At 44.5% G+C, this 22,237-nt stretch overlaps 1 protein-coding gene across 2 annotated transcripts in view; it reads left to right on the top strand.

Annotated features, from left to right (window-relative positions):
* The window catches only part of dusp14 (dual specificity phosphatase 14), a 34,154-nt gene extending 28,923 nt beyond the window's left edge, over positions 1-5,231 (top strand). For both annotated transcript variants that reach the window (XM_072243795.1, XM_072243796.1), the window contains exon 2: positions 3,365-5,231. In XM_072243795.1, the coding sequence (XP_072099896.1) occupies positions 3,475-4,083 (609 nt within the window). In that variant the 5' untranslated portion in view covers positions 3,365-3,474 and the 3' untranslated portion in view covers positions 4,084-5,231. The remainder of the gene's footprint in view (positions 1-3,364) is intronic.
* The last annotated feature ends 17,006 nt before the right edge of the window (positions 5,232-22,237 follow it).

The following is a 22,237-nucleotide window of genomic DNA, read 5'->3' as shown; positions in this document are numbered from 1 at the left end:
CCGCCGCTGTCCCCATCATCCCATCTGCTTTAATGTCATCACACTTGGAAATATGACATTCAATCCCCTTGGCCAAATCACTGATTCAGATTGGGGAAGAGCTAGGACCCTGGTATTCTGCAGGTGACAGCCTGGGAAAGATCCTTTTAGTCCCACTCTCTGCTTTCTGTTTGATAACCAATTGTTAATTTACATCAGTGTGTTAGTCCCAATTCTGTATCCTCTGACATTGTTGACAAACCTCCTGCGTAAGACATTGATTCAAGTCTTCTGAAAAGCCAAATGCATCACATCTGTTGACTTCCCTTATCTACTTTTGTAGTCACATACTCAAAGAACTCCAGCAGATGAATCAAAATTGGTTTTCCTTGCATAAATTCATGTTGATTCTGCATAATACTGGGATTCTATTATTGCATTGTTACAGATTCCAACATTTTCACTACCCATAATGTGAAGCGAGTAGGTCAATTTTATTCTTGCTCTCTGGTAAATAGTGCAGACACGTTCCCTACCCAGAGGAACAATTCCAGGGTCACATTATTTTTAAATACTGGAGCATCTTTCTCACCATTTCTTTCAGATCTCTGGAAAGTAATCATCCTGTCCAAAGGGATTTATTAGTATTCAAGCTCACCTGCTTCTCTACTTTGTTTTCAACTTGTGCTGCCTTCAGTTTCATTTCTTTCTTGATCCCAGTCCAGCAGTATTTCTGGCATATGTTCTTTTTATTTGCAAAGGGAGGCATAAGTATTTGTTTAAAACCTCTGCCATTTTCATCTTGCTGCCTTTTGTAAGGAGCCCACTCCTGCCTTCATTGTCACTGCTATGTTTGCTTTGGTAGTTCTTGATTGGTTTGAGAAGTTTGTCGATTTATTAAGGGAGAAGAATGCATTATTGGAGTATAGCATTGCACTCGAGTGGGGTCATTATCGTCACATGCACTGAAATACAGTACAGACATTTTGCATACAGAGCAATTGATTACAACAGTGCAATGAGGTAGTTAAATGTAAAATAACGCAGAATATAGTATTGTAGAGTAGAAAGTGCAGGTAGGCATTAAGGTGCAAAGTCAAAATAAGATGGATTGTGAGATCAGGAGCCCGCTTCGTCTGAAGTATTATGGATGGTTTCCTAAAATAATGTCAATAGAAGGTAACAGATAAAAAATGCTGATGAATGCAGTAGGCCAGGCAGCATCTCTAGGAAGAGGTACAGTCGGCATTTCGGGCCGAGACCCTTCGTCAGGACTAACTGAAAGGAGATTGTAAGAGATTTGAGAGAGGGAGGGGGAGATTTGAAATGATAGGAGAAGACAGGAGGGGGAGGCATGGAGCCAAGAGCTGGACAGGTGATTGGCAAAAGGGATATGAGAGGATCATGGGACGGGAGGCCTAGGGAGAAAGAAAAGGGGGAGGGGGGAAGCCCGGAGGATGGGCAAGGAGTTATAGTGAGAGGGACAGAGGGAGAAAAAGGAGAGAGAGAAAAAAATTAATAATAATAAATAACGGATGGGGTACAAAGGGGAGGTGGGACATTAATGGAAGTTAGAGAAGTCAGTGTTCATGCCATCAGGTTGGAGGCTACCCAGACGGAATATAAGGTGTTGTTCCTCCAGCCTGAGTGTGGCTTTATCTTGACAGTAGAGGAGGCTGTGGATAGACATATCAGAATGGGAATGGGACGTGGAATTAAAATGTGTGGCCACCGGGAGATCCTGCTTTTTCTGATGGACAGAGCGCAGGTGTTCAGCGAAACGGTCTCCCAGCCTGCGTCGGGTCTCGCCAATATATAGAAGGTCACATTGGGAGCACCCCTTTTTCTCCCTCTGTCCCTCTCACTGTACTCCTTGCCCATCCTCTGGGCTTCCCTCCTCCCCTTTTCTTTCTCCCTGGGCCTCCCATCCCATGATCCTCTCATATCCCTTTTGCCAATCACTTGTCCAGCTCTTGGCTCCATCCCTCACCCTCCCACTTTCAAATCTCTTGCTCTTCCTTCAGTTAGTGCTGATGAAGGGTCTCGGCCCAAAACGTCGACTGTACCTCTTCCTAGAGATGCTGCCTGGCCTGCTGCGTTCACCAGCAACTTTTGTGTGTGTTGCTTGAAATTCCAGCATCTGCAGATTTCCTCGTGTTTGCATCAATGGAAGTGTTGGTTGAATCTGATGCTTAAGTATCTTGACCAGCTTGTTTTAAACAGCTGTTATTTGTCACAGTTGAAAAGATACTACTTGATTAAATTCCAAGGGTGGGGTGACTGTTCTTGTGTGAAAGCTGACTCCTGCAAACTTTATGAATGGTTTAAATTGGTGAGTAGATAAAACATTGACCTTGCCTTGCACATCTCCTTTGAACTTGCCCTAAATTTAATAGTTATTACATTTAGTACCCCTTTCATTCTAAATACATGCCCTCTAGTATTTAGATATTATGTCCCTGGGGCAATGAATGTCAACTGTGTATCTGGTCTCTATAACCTTAAACTGCCGTTGGGTTCTGCTCAGCCTTTGTCGTTCCAGAGAAAACAAGTCAAGTTTGTCCAATCTCTCCTTGTAGCCCATCATCTTTTATCCAGACAACATCCTAGTAAGCTTTTTATGAATGGGCTGCAAAGCCTCAACATCCTTTCTTGATTGGGGTTACAAGAATTGGAATGCAATACGCCTGCTGTGTCCCAGCCAGAGCTTTGTATAAAGCTGCATTGCGACTTCGACTGGTGAACTCAATGCCTCAACAGAAAGGCACGCAGGCTGCTGTTTCCAACTGTGCTCCCGATTCCGTTCCCATTGCTGTGCCAACAAATCGGTCTATGGCTGCCTCTTCTGACATAATGAGGCCACCCTCAGGGTGGAGGAGCATTCTGTCTAGGTAACCTCTGACTTGATGGCATGAACATCGAATTCTCCTTCAGGTAATTTTTCCCCTTTGCCCTTCCTTCTTCTATTCGCTCTTATCCTGCCTGTCGCCTTCCCCCAGTGCTCCTCCTCATTCCCTTTCTCCCATGGTCCACTCTTCTGCTATCAGATTCTTTCTTCTCCAGCCCTTCATCTTTTCCACCCATCACCTCCCAGCTGCTTCATCCCTCCTCTCCACCCACCTGCCTTCACCTATCACTTTCCAGCTCTTCCTCCCTCCCCTCTCCTGCTTTTTAAAAAAAATTATTATTCTGGCATTTTCCTCCTTTTTCAGTCCTGATGAAGGGTTTCGTCCCAAAACGTTGACTGTTTATTCATTTCCATAGATGCTGCCTGACCTGCTGAGTTCCTCCAGCATTGTGTGTGTATGTGTTGCTCTGGATTTCCAGCATCTGCAGGATCTCCTGTGTTTGTGATGTAATAATGTTTTTGTAAACTGTCTTGCAGGTCCACTAAGATGAGCAGAAGGGAAAGCGTGTGGCAGGAAGTTTGATCCCAGCAGTCAGATTGTGGACTGTCTGACATTCCCTTGCAGCCGGCCGTTAGGCAACACTTCAATGAGTTCCCGCAGTCAAAGTTTCTTTCACCGCACCCCGCCTGGTCCCTCCTCCAAACCCCGGCTGGTGACCGGTGGGGTGTTGGGAGGGATCGCGCAGATAACCCCGTTCCTCTACCTCAGCAGTGGGAATGCAGCTGCCAACCGCAACCTGGTCCTGTCCAAGGGCATTACCTGCATCATCAATGCCACCATGGAGATTCCCAACGCCAACTGGCCGGAGGTGGAGTATGTCAAAGTGCCTGTGGCCGACCTGCCACATGCCCCGCTCTCCCTCTACTTCGATAGCATTGCCGACAAGATCCACAGCATCAGCAAGAAGCACGGCTCAGCCCTGGTGCACTGCGTGGCCGGGGTGAGCCGATCTGCCTCCCTCTGCATCGCCTACCTGATGAAGTTCCACAAGATCTCCCTGCTGGAGGCTCATAACTGGGTCAAATCCCGCCGCCCCATCATTCGCCCCAACGTGGGCTTCTGGAGACAGCTGATAGAATACGAGCGGAAGCTCTTCGGCAAGAACAGTGTTAAAATGGTGCAGTCTCCCATCGGGGTAATTGCAGACATTTATGAAAAGGAAACCAGGAACCTCACCCCTTTCTGGGGCATTTAACATAACCTGAGGGACTAATCTTCTGCAACACTGTATAATAAAATTAAGTCTCCTGTAGGATTGTAAATCTGATGGAAATACTAACCTGTAGTTACTGCTGAATCTGTCATAAATGGATTGAGCATCAGCATTCTCTTTCCCTACAAGGCCCTCAGCTATACCAGTGATGTAAATCTGTTCAAACAAGGTGGGCCTTGTACAGCTCGATAGTGGAAATTATTTTTAAACATTTCTAAAATTAATCCTAATTATTTTATCTTTAAATGTTTTTAATCGTTGTCCTTTTTAATGGACATGCAGGGAGATATTTGTGATACTGGCTTGAGGTGGGCACTTGGTAGGCTTCAGGATGGAGAGTTTGGCTTGATTAGTGGACGTTATGAAGTTCAGCCTCCATTTCTCTCTCTCCCACCTGAAAGTTGCTGCTATGAACTTGGGAAGATCATAGCTCAAGTTCGTTTTGAACAAGACATAAAATGTAAATGTAACGATCTGATTTGCACTGCTGCGTCATTGTTGCGTCCTGTGAGCTACTTTTTTTTAACAAGGGCCTTGCTGAAACGCGAGGTGTGTTTTAACCAAGCAGAGATGTTGAATAGTGTGACGCAAGATCTCAGTACATCGGTAAAGTGTTAAAAGAGCGCTGCTATTTTGTTTTTAAATTTAAGGCACAAATTTACAGAGGAAAAACTTGGAGTGAATGGAGCAACAGGGATTTTGTTTTGCAAAAGGTTGATTTTAAACACTTTGTTCCAATTAAGACTCTTTGCATTTAGCTTCCCAGTGAGTGCTTTGATATTTCTCAGTGTGTATGTTTATCTTCTGGGGTTTACCGATTTGAGGTCTGTTCTCTGTGATGGATTCACACCTCTGCGTCTGTGCACTTTCTTTGTTCTGATCTGCAAGGACCTCTTTGAACTGTTCCCTGGGCAGTGTAGGTTACTCAGACTGATCGGGACCTGTCCCTTTCTGGAGCACACCTTCTAACTGATGTGTCGGGTGGCCCTCTGCCTGAGTGTTTGTAAAGTTGAACAAAGATCACCAAGCAGTGTGAACAGAATAGAATTTCTCTGGAACTGCTCGTAACTGGTTTTCTTTAAAGAGAATTGTGATGTATGAAGAGCTTTATCAACAACAAAGAAATAAAAAAGTGTTTTGTTATATAAAATTGCAACCATTTGTCTGATTTGATTAGCCTTGCTATTTGGTCTCCATTGATTCTATGTTCTGAGATATTAACAGATCCACTAATCCTGGCTTTCTCATTTTGGAGCTTCACCTCGGTGTTGTGAATTACTTCTATTCCAGTCCTGACGGAAGAGGCTACCTGTGGTTGACTTTATACAAGGGTCAGCTGGTACAGACTTGTGATGAAGACTTGCTCCCATAGCAAGGTTGTAGACAGGTGGAGACCAGATTTAGCATACTAACCCTCGCGCATCATAATCCTAGCCAAATCCGCTTCCTCAATTTTTGTCCCCCATCCCCTCTCTGCTGATATACCAATATCTTGAACTTTGGTCTGGAAGAAGTGATTAGACAATTAGAATGGTCCGATGGAAAATCATCCTCTGGTATTAGTCATGGCCACTCTGGAAAAAGGGTGCTGACTGTCAACTCTATCTATGCCTCCCATAATCTTGTACAGTTCTATCAAGTTGTCTCTCATCTTCTTTTGCTCCAAAGTGAAATACCTACCTTGCACAATTTTTCCTCATAAGACATGCTCTCTAAGCCAGGCAGCATAAATAATGAGGTGATCAGAAATGAACAAAATACTCGAACTGTGGTCGAACCAGAGTCCTATAGATCTGCAACATTACCTAGTGGCTCTTGAACGTAGTCCCCTGACTAATGAAGACCAACAAACCATATCCCCTCTTAACCACCGTATCAACTTGCGTAGCAGCTTTTGATGGATCCATGGGCTTGGACCCTAAGCTTCCTCTGTTCCCTCGCACTGCTAAGAATCCTGCTGTTACTCTGCCTTCAAGGTCAACCTTTCAAAGTGAATCACTTCACACCTTGTTGTTTTGATCTCCTTCTGTCACTTCTCAACTCATTCTATGTCCTAGTGTAAACTACGACAGCCTTCCACAATACCACCAACCTTTGTGTCAAGTGCAGACTTACTAACCCATCCTACTTTCTCAAAAAGTTAATTATAAAGAGCAGGGGTCCTAGAACCAATCCTTGCGGAACAACACAAAAAGACAAAGCAGACTATGCTCCATTTATTATCACCCTGTCTGCTGGTCACCAGCCAATTCTGCCAGGTTACCGTGAGTCCCATACCTCACAATTTTCTGGATGAGCCGACAATATCAAATGCTCTACTAAAATCCAAATGCACCACATCCACTGCTCTACCTTCATCAGTTTGTTTAGTCACTTCCTCAGAATTCAAAAAAAGCTCCTGAAACATAGCCTGCCCTTCACAAAGCCGTGCTGATTATTCCTAATAAAACCATGCTTATAAACTCCCTCCCTATGAGTTTACCCATCAACGAGGTAGGGCTTGCTGTTCTACAGTTCCCAGAATTATCCCTATCATCTTGAACAACAGGATATTTGCCGTCCTCGGGTACTACTGTAACCAGTGTCAATACAAAAATTGTCAGTAGGCTCTTTTCATTCCTTATTAACCTTGGGGATACCAATTTGGCCCTGGGGAGTTGTGTGTGCTGATGCTTTACAACAGCTCCAACACTGGCTCTTTCTTGACCTTGACATGCTCCATCACAATAGCCTGTTCAAAATTCAGAATAAATTTGTTATCAAAGTACATGCATGTCACCATATACAGCCTTGAGATTCAATTTTTTTTTGTGGAATTTCACAGTAAATAACAAAGAAACAAAAAAAAATAAATAAGCTACAACTATTGAGAGCACGAGATGAAGAGTCCTTGAAAGTGAATCCATAGGATGGGAGAATAGTTCCATGTTGGGGTGAGTGAGGATGAGTGAAGTAATCCCCTCTGGTTCAAGAGCTTGATGGTTAACGTGTAATTTCTTGAATTTGAGAGTGTGGGTCCTGTACCTCCTTCCTGATGGCAAAGGCAAGAGGAGAACATGGACTGGACAGTGGGAGTCCTTGATGACAGATACTGCTTTCATGCAACAACACTCGTAGATGTGCTCAATGGTGGGGAAGGCTTTGTCCATGACAGAGTGGGCTGTTCTGTTCAAGGGCATCGGTGTCTCCAGACTGTGGTGCAACTAGTCAATATAGTCTCCACCACACATCTAGAGAAGTTTGTCAAAGTCTTAGATGACACACCAAGTCTTCACAGTATGCTGACCTTGCATTCATCAAGGTTCCTTGCACTGGTGAATACTGGAGTATTAAGGAACCCCCCCGCCCCCCGCCCCCCGCCCCCCGCCCTTACCTCCTCTGACTTCCCCTTTATTCCTCAGCACTCTTACGCTTATGGGACAAATCTATCCAAAACCCCATGCAATTGCAACTGAGACAACCTTTGCATTTCTGTTGAGCTCTGTTCCCAGTTTACCCTCCCAAGTTCCTGCTTAATAGCATCATAATTAGCCCCTTCAATGCCAAATTAAATACTTTTCCATACCGTCATCCTATCCTTATGCATGGTTATACTGAAGGTCAGAGAGTTGTAGCCACTGTGTCCGAAATGCTCACCCACCAAGAGATCTGTCCCTGACCAGTTCTTCAGCCATGAGTTCATTTGCCAAATCATTCTATTCTTGCCCTCACTGGTGCATGGAACCAGCAGCAATTCAGAGGTTACTACCTTTGAGTTCCTGCTTTTTGACTTCCTTCCTAACTCTGTATTTGCTCTTGAGGACCTCTTCATTTTTCCTAACCAGGTCACTGGTACCAATACCTTGTCTTTTTGCTGCTCACCCTCCCCCTTAAAAATGCTCTGGACCCAATCCAGGTCGTCCCCGACCCTGGCACCTGTAAGACCCCTTCACACCCGCAGAATCTCCCTTCAGAGCTGGCGACCTTGTCACCACCGCTTTTACCTGGTTGTTAATTTAGCCTGTGTTGGCACATGGCCAAGTGGTTAAGGCATCGGTCTAGTGATCTGAAGGGCCCTAGTTCGAGCCTCAGCTGAGGCAGCGTGTTGTGTCCTTGAGCAAGGCATTTAACCGCACATTGATCTGCGATGACACCAGTGCCAAGGGGCACTGAGAGTGTATTGGCCCTAGTGCCCTTCCCTTGGACAACATCGGTGGCGTGGAGAGGGGAGACTTGCAGCATAGGCAACTGCCGGTTTTCCACACAACCTTGCCCAGGCCTGCGCCCTGGAAACTTTCCAAGGCACAAATCCGTGATCTCCCGAGACTAACGGATTCCTATAAAAAAAAATTTAGCCTAACAGTATCCAAAGTGGTATTCTTGTTATTGAGGGGAACAGCCACAGATGCCCTGCACTGGCTGCCTATTCCCTTCCTAACAGCCATCCAGCTACCCAGGTCAGGCAGCGTAAGTGTGGCTGTCGCCCTACAGATCCTGTCTAATCAACCCCTCAGTCTCCCAAATGATACAGAGTTCATCTGGCTCCAGTTCCCTCACACAGTCTATGAGGAGCTGCAGCTGCAATTGCCTCTCACAGGTGTCGTCATTACTGACTTCCTACATCACCCTCGGGATCTCAGGAACTGGCATGCAAAATGACAACCCTCAGAGAAGCTATATAGTACATCACACAACTCTCAAAAGCCCCAACAAGGCTCTGGGAAATTTCTATTACCTTATGTGTAGCAAGATCTCAGCCAGAGGGTTATGAATGACTGTAAAGTGAGGTCAACTACAGACACATGATTTTAAAAATAAATTGTGTCTTCTGAGCTGCTATTAAGTCCATTCACCAAGGTCAGGGACGCTGAAGTTAGGACTGGTTTGCTCATCCTCTAGTAAAAGCAGGAATCCCAGTGACATTCACCATGTTTCACCTTTTGAAAATCCCAATTATTAATCAGAGAATCATTAATGTAATTTTAAATGAGTCTGTTCATTTAACAGAACGACAGTCCACAGTAATTAAAATGCTACCATGGGTAATACACAATGTACTACCATTATAGAGGTGGTAGGGTTGGAGATATGTCTCTACCAAAGGGGGCGTAAGGCACGCCTTCCCTCCGCTAGCCTGCAGGTCACCCTTGAGCAAGGTGTGGCACCTGCTTAGCCCCCTCCCCTCCCGATCAGGGTCACGTGAAGCCGTGGGAGCAGCTGGTGGATCGTCGTATGAGCAGCTGGTGCGTATCACAAGTCTTGGTTGTGAGACCGCCGATCAGACACTGCCCAGCTGAAGGCAAAGGCAAAGCCCTTCTGTAGAAAAAATTGCCAAGAACATTTATGGTTATGGAAGACCATCAGATATAGGAGCAGAATTAGGCCATTTGGCCCATCAGTTCTGCTCTGCCATTTCATCATGGCTGATCCAATTTTCCTCTCAGTCCCTTCTCCCTGTATTCTTTCATGCCCTGACCAATCAAGAATCTATCAACCTCTGCCTTAAATATACTTTAAGACTTGGCCTCCACAGCTGCCTGTGGCAAAGAATTCTGCAGATTCACCACTCTGGCTAAGGAAATTCTTCCTCATCACCATTCTAAAAGGACACCTCTCTATTCTGAGGCTGTGTCATCTGGTCTTAGACTCTCCCATCATAGGAAACATCCTCTCCACATTCACTCTATCAAGGCCTTTCACCATTCAATCACAGAAAGACCATGACTGTCCATATTGTCTGACATGGCACATAATGAACGGACTATCATTATAACAATGGAAATGTACATCTTTAATGGTTTTTCATTAAAGAGGAAAGTAGTGGTTAGTTGTTGAAAATCAAATTCCATTGTTAGTGCCTTAAAAGTATTTTATCCTGATGGAGACAAATGAAGAAGAACTTCGAGATCTCAGTGAACAACTACAGGCTATGATTCAAGAAAAGGAAAACTTGGAAACAGCAGATACACTTGAAAAACAGCAATTTAAAAAGTATTTTATCCTGAGCAGATTAAACATTCTGGTGTTTTGGAGTCAAGGGGTCAGATTGGCAGCTACTTAAAATCCCTAAATGATACAAGAAATGATGAGATTTATCTTTTCTTTCCTCTTCCCAGTTTTTGATCTACTGTACTTTGTTCACTGCTGTTAAACGTGATGTTTCCATTAATCTGTCACATGGGGTTTCATTTGTGACAGCAGGAACCACACGGGAACATCTTGGAAGGAGGCCAATTGAATATTAGACTCATGAATCACATACAATCTTTGCCGTACTCTCCATTTGCACACTTACCCCCTGCTCTTTCCCAAACCCTGAGCCCTTCTCACCTTGGGTCCACCCTCCCACAATAGTCCTACCTCTGTTAACCCTTCACTATCTTCTAGCTCCCACAACAATACGAGCTTCCTTCCACTTTAGTTGCTTTGGTCTTCCTGTTCTCTTATTTTCCTCCAGTTTCCATTTCAACTCCCCAACCAAAAGAGAGTAATTGACCTTTTAAGGGTCACTTCCCTGATGATCAGTCAATTCCCCTTCCACCTCATCCACCTCAAAATACAGTATGATGTAAAAGTCTTAGGCACATATACTGTATCTACATACATGTAAAGTGCCTAAGACCTTTGCACAGTACTGTAGTAATTTTATGTATTGCACTGTACTGCTGCAGCAAAAAAAATGAATTTCATAATACATCTGAGCAATGATAAACCTGAACACGAGGATATCTGCAGACGCTGGAATTTCAAGCAACACACATAAAAATGCTGGTGAATGCAGCAGGCCAAGCAGCATCGATAGGAAGAGGTACCGCTTCCTAATGATAAACCTGATTCTGATATGGGTCTCTATTGTGGACTGAGAGTGGGAAGGGGACAAGGAGAGGGGAATCACGGTTGGGAAAAAGGGAGGGAGAGGGAAACATCGGAGAGGCATTCTGTAATGATCAATAAACCAATTTTTTGGAATCAAATGACCTTGCCTGGTGTCTGAGGGCTGGGTGTGTCAGCACCCACACCATCCCCCCCACCCTCTGCCCCCGGAACTCCTCCTCTGCCACCTATCCCACACCCCTCCACTGCAGCTCCACACTCGCCATTCCCAACATCCTTTGCTCCCACCAGATTTACAAACTCACTCTCCACTCCATATTGACAAATACAGCTCTGTGCAAGTTTGTTCATAATAAATATTGAATTTTAGATATAAATGTGGGAAGAGTGTAAATATTAAGCATCAATTTCTCTTTTCATAGAGATCAAAGACCAAGAACCATAGGCACAAGTAGGTCATCAATGGATCAAAGGGAGATGAGGTAAAAATCATCACCTGAGGGTGGTAAAGGATTAGAACTCACTGTCTGAAAGGGTGGAAGAGACAAATACACTCATCACATTGGAACAATCTGTGTATGTGTACTTGAGGAGCTGATACCAACAAGGCTACCAACCAAATGCAAGATGGGTTTGGGTTATGCACAAATATAATGGGCCGAATATACTCCTGCACATACAGATTTATAAGTTGCACATAAATGACTCAGGCAGTAAATATAAGGAGGTACATTTGGTAGCAAGAACAAGAATGTCCTAATAACAAAGTGCATGATTAGGTGAGGTAGGAAAACACAAGGAATGTCTGATCACACAAATAGACAAATTACAAAATGTTCATATGATGGGTTAGAAAACGCAGCAAGAAAGTAAACCAAGGTCTGAGGAAGTGTGGTGCCAGCACAGCAGTGAGTTTGGTTGTCTGCACTTTAAGACCATTGTTTACATTTATAGAAACATAGAAAATAGGTGCAGGAGTAGGCCATTCAGCCCTTCGAGCCTGCACTGCCATTCAGTATGATCATGGCTGATCATCCAACTCAGAACCCTGCACCAGCCTTCCCTCCATACCCCCTGATCCCCGTAGCCACAGGGGCCATATCTAACTGCCTCTTAAATATAGCCAATGAACTGGCCTCAACTGTTTCCTGTGGCAGAGAATTCCACAGATTCACCACTCTCTGTGTGAAGAAGTTTTTCCTAATCTCGGTCCTAAAAGGCTTCCCCTTTATCCTCAAACTGTGACCCCTCGTTCTGGACTTCCCCAACATCGGGAACAATCTTCCTGCATCCAGCCTGTCCAATCCCTTTAGGATTTTATATGTTTCAATAAGATCCCCCCTCAATCTTCTAAATTTCCAATGAGTATAAGCCTAGTCGATCCAGTCTTTCATCATATGAAAGTCCTGCCATCCCAGGAATCAATCTGGTGAACCTTCTTTGTACTCCCTCTATGGCAAGGATGTCTTTCCTCAGATTAGGGGGCCAAAACTGCACACAATACTCCAGGCGTGGTCTCACCAAGGCCTTGTACAACTGCAGTAGTACCTCCCTGCTCCTGTACTCGAATCCTCTTGCTATGAATGCCAGCATACCATTCACCTTTTTCACCGCCTGCTGTACCTGCATGCCCACTTTCAATGACTGGTGTATAATGACACCCAGGTCTCGTTGCACCTCCTCTTTTCCTAATTGGCCACCATTCAAATAATAATCTGTTTTCCTGTTCTTGCCACCAAAGTGGATAACCTCACATTTATCCACATTGAATTGCATCTGCCATGAATTTGCCCACTCACCTAATCTATCCAAGTCACCCTGCATCCTCTTAGCATCCTCCTCACAGCTAACACTGCCGCCCAGCTTCGTGTTATCCGCAAACTTGGAGATGCTGCATTTAATTCCCTCATCTAAGTCATTAATATATATTGTAAACAACTGGGGTCCCAGCACTGAGCCTTGCGGTACCCCACTAGTCACTGTCTGTCATTCTGAAAAGGTCCCGTTTATTCCCACTCTTTGCTTTCTGTCTGCCAACCAATTCTCTATCCACATCAATACCTTACCCCCAATACTGTGTGCTTTAAGTTTGCACACTAATCTCCTGTGTGGGACCTTGTCAAAAGCCTTTTGAAAATCCAAATATACCACATCCACTGGTTCTTCCCTTTCCACTCTACTAGTTACATCCTCAAAAAATTCTATGAGATTCGTCAGACATGATTTTCCTTTCACAAGTCCATGCTGACTTTGTTCGATCATTTCACCGCTTTCCAAATGTGCTGTTATCACATCTTTGATAACTGACTCTAGAAATTTCCCCACCACCGATGTTAGGCTAACCAGTCTATAATTCCCCAGTTTCTCTCTCCCTCCTTTTTTAAAAAGTGGGGTTACATTAGCCACCCTTCAATCCTCAGGAACTAGTCCAGAATCTAAGGAGTTTTGAAAAATTATCACTAATGCATCCACTATTTCTTGGGCTACTTCCTTAAGCACTCTGGGATGCAGACCATCTGGCCCTGGGGATTTATCTGCCTTTCATCCCTTCAATTTACCTAACACCACTTCCCTACTAACATGTATTTCCCCCAGTTCCCCTATCTCACTGGACCCTCTGTCCCCGACTATTTCTGGAAGATTATTTATGTCCTCCTTAGTGAAGACAGAACCAAAGTAGTTATTCAATTGGTCTGCCATGTCCTTGCTCCCCATAATCAATTCACCTGTTTCAGTCTGTAGGGGATCTACATTTGTCTTAATCAATCTTTTTCTTTTCACATATCTATAAACGCTCTTACAGTCAGTTTTTATGTTCCCTGCCAGTTTTCTTTCATAATCTTTTTTCCCTTTCCTAAATAAGCCCTTTGTCCTCCTCTGCTGGACTCTGAATTTCTCCCAGTCCTCAGGTGAGCCACTTTTTCTGGCTAATTTGTATGCTTCTTCTTTGGAATTGATACTATCCCTAATTTCCCTTGTCAGCCATGGGTGCACTACCTTCCTTGATTTATTCTTTTGCCAAACTGGGATGAACAATTGTTGTAGTTCATCCATGCAATCTTTAAATGCTTGCCATTGCATATCCACCGTCAATCCTTTAAGTGTCATTTGCCAGTCTATCTTAGCTAATTCACGTCTCATACCTTCAAAGTTATCCTTCTTTAAGTTCAGAACCTTTGTTTCTGAATTAACTATGTCACTCTCCATCTTAATGAAGAATTCCACCATATTATGGTCACTCTTACCCAAGGGGCCTCTCACGACAAGATTGCTAATTAACCCTTCCTCATTGCTCAATACCCAGTCTAGAATAGCCTGCTCTCTAGTTGGTTCCTCGACATGTTGTTTCAAAAAACCAACCCGCATACATTCCAAGAAATCTTCTTCCTCAGCACCTTACCAATTTGGTTCACCCAGTCTATATGTAGATTGAAGTCACCCATTTATAACTGCTGTTCCTTTATTGCACGCATTTCTAATTTCCTGTTTAATACCATCCCCAACCTCACTACTACTGTTAGGTGGCCTGTACACAACTCCCACCAGCGTTTTCTGCCCCTTAGTGTTATGCAGCTCTACCCATATCGATTCCACATCCTCCCGGCTAATGTCCTTCCTCTCTATTGCGTTAATCTCCTCTCTAACCAGCAATGCTACCCCACCTCCTTTTCTTTCATGTCTATCCCTCCTGAATATTGAATATCCCTGAATGTTGAGCTCCCATCCTTGGTCACCCTGGAGCCATGTCTCTGTGATCCCAACTATATCATAATTCATTAATAACAATCTGCACTTTTAATTCATCCACCTTGTTACGAATGCTCCTTGCATTGACACACAAAGCCTTAAGGCGCGCTTTTACAACTCTCTTAGCCCTTATACAATTATGTTGAAAAGTGGCCCTTTTTGATGCTTGCTCTGGATTTGTCGGCCTGCCACTTTTACTTTTCACCTTACTACTTTTTGCTTCTACCCTCATTTTACACCCCTCTGTCTCTCTGCACTGGTTCCCATCCCCCTGTTGTGAACTAATCTCCTCTCGCCTAGCCTGTTTAATTTGATTCCCACCCCCCAACCATTCTAGTTTAAAGTCACCTCAGTAGCCCTCGCTAATCTCCCTGCCAGGATACTGGTCCCCCTAGGATTCAAGTGTAACCCGTCCTTTTTGTACAGGTCACACCTGCGCCAAAAGAGGTCCCAATGATCCAAAAACTTGAATCCCTGCCCCCTGCTCCAATCCCTCAGCCACGCATTTATCCTCCACCTCACTCTATTCCTATACTCACTGTCACATGGCACAAGCTGCAATACCGAGATTACTACCTTTGAGGTCCTTTTTCTCAACTCCCTTCCTAACTCCCTATATTCTCCTTTCAGGACCTCTTCCCTTTCCTACCTATGTCATTGGTACCTATATGTACCACAACCTCTGGCTCCTCACCCTCCCACTTCAGGATATCTTGGACGTGATCAGAAATATCCTGGACCCTGGCACCAGGGAGGCAAACTACCATCCGGGTCTCTGGACTGCGTCCACAGAATCGTCTATCTGACCCCCTAACTATTGAGTCCCCTATTACTACTGCCCTCCTCTTCCTTTCCCTACCCTTCTGAGCTACAGGGCCGGACTCTGTGCCAGAGGCACGGCCACTGTCGCTTCCCCCAGGTAAGCTGTCCCCCCCAGCAGTACTCAAACAGGAGTAGCTATTGTCAAGGGGCACAGCCACCGAGGTACTCTCTATTACCTGACTCTTCCTCTTCCCCCTCCTAACCGTGACCCACTTGTCTGCCTCCCATGGCCCCGGTGTGACCACCTGCCTGTAACTCCTCTCTATCAACTCCTCACTCTCCCTGACCAGATGAAGGTCATCGAGCTGCAGCTCCAGTTCCCTAACGCGGTCCCTTAGGAGCTGGTTCTCGGCGCACCTGGCGCAGAAGTGGACGTCCAGGAGGCTTGGAGACTCCAAGGCCTCCCACATCTGGCACCAAGAACAACAAACTGCCCTCACACTCATACTGCCCCTCTCCTCAAATAACAACAAAAAATGAATACCAAACCTTCCTCGCCTGGCCCGTTTCCACCTAAGCCCGTTGAGCCGAAGCCCTTAAGCCTTCATTCTGCTCCCAGCTCACTCCGCAGCCTGCGAACTACGCTGCCCACTGTATGAGGCTGTATGTCCATATTATTAAGTATGGAGAGGATATCCAGAACATGAATGTGTGGTATCAGGAAGGAGTGAACAGATTGGGTCTCTTTCAGATGGAAAACGGGACTAGGGTGATCTGATCAAGGTCTTTTATATGCTATGGAATTTTCTGATGATGTGGATGTAGAGAGAACATTTCCATGTGTGGGGAAGGGCAGAACTAGAGGCTGTTGATATAAGGTGGCTAATAAGAGATCCAATGGGGAATTGAGAATAAATGATTACACAAAGAGTGGTGAGAATGAGAAACTCACTCCCACGGGGAGCAGTTTAGTTGAAAAGTGGAGGAAATAAAAACAGGAAATGCTGGAAATGCTCAGCAGGTTCAGAATCTGTTAACTTTTCAGGTTGAAGATCTCCGGCATCTGGAGTGTTGTAATTTACATTTAGGGAGGCTGGACAAGACAGATGAAAGAAAGGGAAATGGTTACATTGAAATGGTTACAAAGGGAAAGATCGGAGGAGGCTCAAGAGGACCATAAGACATAGGAGCAGAATTAGGCCATTTGGCCCATCAAGATTGCTCCACCATTTCATCATGGCTGCTCCATTTCCCTCTCAACCTCATTCTCCTGCCTTCTCCCTGTAACCTTTCACATCTTGACTAATGGAGAATATATGCCTCCAGAGTCACCTGTGGCAACAAATTCTACAGATTCACCACCCTCTGACTAAAGAAATTCCTTATCACTGTTAGCGTGGTTATATGCAGCTGAATGGTCTGCTTCTGTGTTCTATACCACATAAAATCCTATGGAAATATAATTATTCCCAATTGTAGGAAAAATAGTGTGCAGTGACAAGGTGACAGTAGACAGATAATCTGTTTTAGGAGCATTGATTGAGGGGAAAGTACTGGATGGAAGACCGTGGATAAACCTTCAACATCTTTATTTCTTAAGGGAGATGAATGTTTAATGCTTCATTCACAAGTAAATACCTCTAATGCAGCAATGGTCCAGCACTGCTCTGCTTTAGCAAGAATCAATTGTGTTACTAATTGAGCAGACAACATGACACTCGAGATACTGGAAGGAGAAAGGGGGTTGAAGGCTAGACAACTGACTCAGCACTCCCACATTTGGAGTGCACCTTCCATTCTTGCACTTCAGAACACAGTTACATGCAGACTGTGCAAACGTTCATCTCTGCATTCTGACTCAGGCCACTGGAGGCATCCCCATGAATTCACCAAAGATAGCCAGCAGAAACTTTTTATCTATGAAATTCATAATGTTCCAACAATATAAGCTCTTCGATAGACAACCCTTTTCTCATTTCCGAGTAATATTCAGTAGGGTCTCGTGTGCTTGATTACTCTTACCCCCCTCAGTCACTTGAGCATTTGTTTTTGCACAACAGTCTTTGCAACATTCTGCTGTTTTGCACTGATTGTTGTATGTATTATTGCCGTGTATAGTCTTTACTGAGCTTCATGTGAACAAAGAATTTCATTGCACCTGGTGTATGTCAATAAACTAACCTAACCTTGAAAAGCAACCTTGAAGCAAAACCAAGTTTTGGTTTTGAACTCATTTCCATTTTCCATGTGGTGTGACAAAACAACATCAGTGCGTTTATAGTCTTCAAGAAGTAATGAGTGTACCTCATAGGTTGGACTGGATGCTTTTATCTTGCCTTTACCTGGCTGGAGTCACTCAGTACCTCTCATAGCCAAGATAAGAAAAAGCAAACTGTTAGAGGAACTCAGTGGGCCAGGGAGTATCTATGGTTGGTTTGGGACCGTGTAGCAGAACTGAGACTGCATTAGGACAAAGATCCTCCACAGACGCTGCCTGGCCCTGTCAGCTTGCTTTTTCTTCGCTCCAGATTCCAATATCTGTGGTCTCAATATATGGCAGGTGGTGACTAGTGGGGTGCCACAGGGCTCGGTATTGGGACCACAGCTGTTTACGATTTACGTCAATGATTTAGAGGAAGGCATTGTGAATAACATCAGCAAGTTTGCTGATGATACTAAGCTGGGTGGCCGTGTGACATGTGATGAGTATGTTAGGAGAATTCAAGGTGACTTGGATAGGCTGGGTGAGTGGGCAGAAACTTGGCAGATGGTGTTTAATGTGAATAAGTGTGAGGTTATTCACTTTGGGAGCAAGAACAGGAAGGCAGATTATTATCTGAACGGTGTGGAGTTAGGCAAGGGAGAAATACAAAGAGATCTAGGAGTACTTGTTCACCAGTCTCTGAAGGTGAATGAGCAAGTGCAGCAGGCAGTGAAGAAGGCTAATGGAATGTTGGCCTTTATTACAAAGGGAATTAAGTACAAGAGCAAGGAAATCCTTTTGCATTTGTACAGGGCCCTGGTGAGACCACACCTGGAGTATTGTGTGCAGTTTTGGTCTCCAGGGTTAAGGAAGGACATCCTGGCTGTGGGGGAGGTGCAGCGTAGGTTCACTAGGTTAATTCCTGGGATGTCCGGACTGTCTTACGCAGAGAGGTTAGAGAGACTGGGCTTGTACACGCTGGAATTAAGGAGATTGAGGGGGGATCTGATTGAGACATATAAGATTATTAAGAGATTGGACAAGATAGAGGCAGGAAATATGTTCCAGATGCTGGGAGAGTCCAGTACCAGAGGGCATAGAAACATAGAAAATAGGTGCAGGAGTAGGCCATTCAGCCCTTCAAGCCTGCACCGCCATTCAGTACGATCATGGCTGATCATCCAACTCAGAACCCCGTACCAGCCTTCCCTCCATACACCCCGATCCCTTTAGCCACAAAGGCTGTACCTAACTCCCTCTTAAATATAGCCAATGAACTGGCCTCAACTGTTTCCTGTGGCAGAGAATTCCACAGATTCACCACTCTCTGTGTGAAGAAAATTTTCCCTAATCTCGGTCCTAAAAGGCTTCCCCTTTATCCTCAAACTGTGACCCCTCATTCTAGACTTCCCCAACATCGGGAACAATCTTCCTGCATCTAGCCTGTCTAATCCCTTTAGGATTTTATACGTTTCAATAAGATCCCCCCCCAATCTTCTAAATTCCAACGAGTATAAGCCTAGTCGATCCAGTCTTTCATCATACGAATGGTTTAAGAATAAGGGGTAGGTCATTTCGGACAGAGTTGAGGAGGAACTTCTTCTCTCAGGGAGTTGTGGAGGTGTGGATCGCGCTGCCTCAGAAGGCAGTGGAGGCCGATTCTCTGGATGCTTCAAGAAGGAGCTAGATAGGTATCTTATGGATAGGGGAATCAAGGGTTATGGGGACAAGGCAGGAACCGGGTATTGATAGTAGATGATCAGCCATGATCTCAGAATGGCGGTGCAGGCTCGAAGGGCCGAATGGTCTACTTCTGCATCTATTGTCTATTGTCTCTTGCACCTCCATATAGTGGAGATAAGCTACTTCAGGGACCGAAAAGCTATACTTGACTCTCTTCAACAATTCTTTTGCTTCTCAGATTCAAAGTATATCATATTGATCCTTTTTACATTTCTACACTCTTATTCCAGTCATCTGCTAAGCACCTATGACATCTGGCACTATTCCTTGGAGCACCAACCCCAGAAGATGCCTGGGGCTGATGCTATCACAAATGGAAGCCTATTGTAGTGGAACAGTCCAAAGTGATTCTGATTCTCATTCTCATTGTATTCCTTCAAACCTTTGCCCATTACAACCACATGATATGTCAAATGTTTACCAAGATCCACTCTTCCTGGATGGACCAACACATCAGAAAACCATAAGACGCAAACACGAGGAAATCTGTAGATGCATAAGACATAGAGGAAAAAAATTCAGCTTTTTGGCCCAATGAGTCTACTCCACCCTCCCAGCATGGCTGATTTATTATCACACTCAACTCCATTCTCCTGCCCTCTCGCCATATCCTTGGATGCCCTTACTAATTAAGAACCTATCAATCTCTGCTTTAAATATACAGAGAAGTCCACAGAAATTCTTCACAGTTAGCATCAGTTTACCTTCTCATACACAATCCCCATGGACCTTAATGCTGCCGTGTACCTTCACTACATCAATCTGCTTCATTTCTTCCCCAACCTGTTTCCTCACTATAAAGCACAAGTTGTGTTTTGAGGGAGGTACAGATTTACCTTTGAGAAGAATCCTCACCTCCGGAACTTTAACACTTCCAGGCTTATCATGAAAGCACTTGGGGTACTGATGCAAACACTTTCTTTCTGTTGTTGGTCTCTCCCTGGTCCAGCTGCTTCACCTGAACTCTCATATTGGATCCTCACCTGAGGCAATTAGATGAGGACACTTTGCTTTCCTCCAAATACTTCCTACTGTAGCCTTGCATATCCCTATCTGCAGTAGAATGGTGTAAGAATGGCAGATAGTTCCCAGCGTAGCACAACATAATCCGGCCACTGCCATCTCACACATCACTGAAACGGTAACACTCATGTTAGTTTCCACTGAAGCTCTCTTTCACTACATGTATTCTTACGTACAGAAAGCTCAGCCTTTGATACATATGAGTCACCACTTTCTTCACTTAACCCATATAAACAATGCGGGTCTTACTATTCCTTCGAAATACTTTCACACTGCCTACTGGCTTCAGTTTGTCATTGTTTTGGCTTTGTTTTTGAGCAAACAGTTCACAGTTTTCCCTTGTCATCAGAATTAGTCCAGACAGATGTGCCATGTTCACCATGTGTATTCACACAATGATAACATCTACCCTGCAGGTGACAATTCCCTTTCCTAGAGGATGTGGTTTAGCTTGACTCCAACTTATCCCCACTCTGAGGATGTTGCAGATCCTGCCCATGTCTGACCACTGTCAAATGCTGCTTGGAATTCAGATTTTTTTTGCTGAGCAGCGAGCTGTGAGTATGGACTTCAAGAGAAATAGAATCCTGCGACATCTCACCCCAGTTTGTACCACCCATTTACTGTTTAGCAATGCACCCCACATCTACAACAAAGTATGCCTAAATTTCATCATGATGCTTATTCCTGCTGTTAAAACATGGGATACTCATAACAGCATCAGAACTTGAACTTCCAGCCCTTCCCCCATCACCCAGCTCATGCCTCATTCTCATTGCTACCATCAGGCAGGAGGAACAGAAGCCTGAAGGCACACACTCAGCGATTCAGGAACAGCTTCTTCCCCTCTGCCATCCGATTCCTAAAAGGACATTGAACCCATGTACACTACCTCACTACTTTTTTATTTCTATTTTTGCACTACTTAACGTAACTACTTAATATATACTCTTGCTGTAATTCACATTTTTTCCTCTATTATTATGCGTTGCATTGTAGGTTACATGGTCAGCACAACATTGTGGGCCGAAGGGCCTGTAATGTGCTGCAGATTTCTATGTTCTCTGTTGTCACAAAGACAACAAATTTCACACATATGCCGGTGATATTAAACCTGGCTCCGATTCTGCTGCCGGCTTTGCCACTGAATAGAATCACGCGTCTTCTTTTACCTCAGCAGCTCTTTCTTGTACAAACCTATTGTCAGACTATTTTGGCCAACCTGACAAATTCCTCCTCTCCTGTTTTCTGGGGAGCCTGTCTTTTATTCATCACAACATCTACAGTTGAGAGTAAAATAACCTTCCTCCCTTCTGGAATATTGTCTGCAAGGAAAAGACCTCAACGTTTCCATGTAGTTAAGCTACTGATGTTATCTGTGGTACCCTTATTGATCATCTTGGCCTGCACGCCAAAAGCACCATTGCTTGCTGCTGGTTGATGTTTCCAACTGAGTTCACAAGATAATACAACGCTCCCTACTCAGGCTCATCTTTATCGGCATCCAGAGACAGACGACAACATTCCCCAAATTCTCAAGAAAGAAACATAGAACCATAGAAAAACTACAGCACAGAAACAGGCCTTTTGGCCCTTCTTGGCTGTGCTGAACCATTTTCTGCCTAGTCCCACTGACCTGCACACAGACCATATCCCTCCATACACCTCCCATCCATGTAACTGTCCAATTTATTCTTAAATGTTAAAAAAGAACCTGCATTTACCACCTCATCTGGCAGCTCATTCCATACTCCCACCACTCTCTGTGTGAAGCAGCCCCCCCTAATGTTCCCTTTAAACTTTTCCCCCCTCACCCTTAAACCATGTACTCTGGTTTTTTTCTCC

Source organism: Mobula birostris, chromosome 25 (assembly GCF_030028105.1).
Source record: "Mobula birostris isolate sMobBir1 chromosome 25, sMobBir1.hap1, whole genome shotgun sequence".
Lineage (NCBI taxonomy): Eukaryota > Metazoa > Chordata > Chondrichthyes > Myliobatiformes > Myliobatidae > Mobula > Mobula birostris.
The sequence above is the reverse complement of the archived record's forward strand: the minus strand, read 5'-3'. Positions and strand labels throughout refer to the sequence as shown.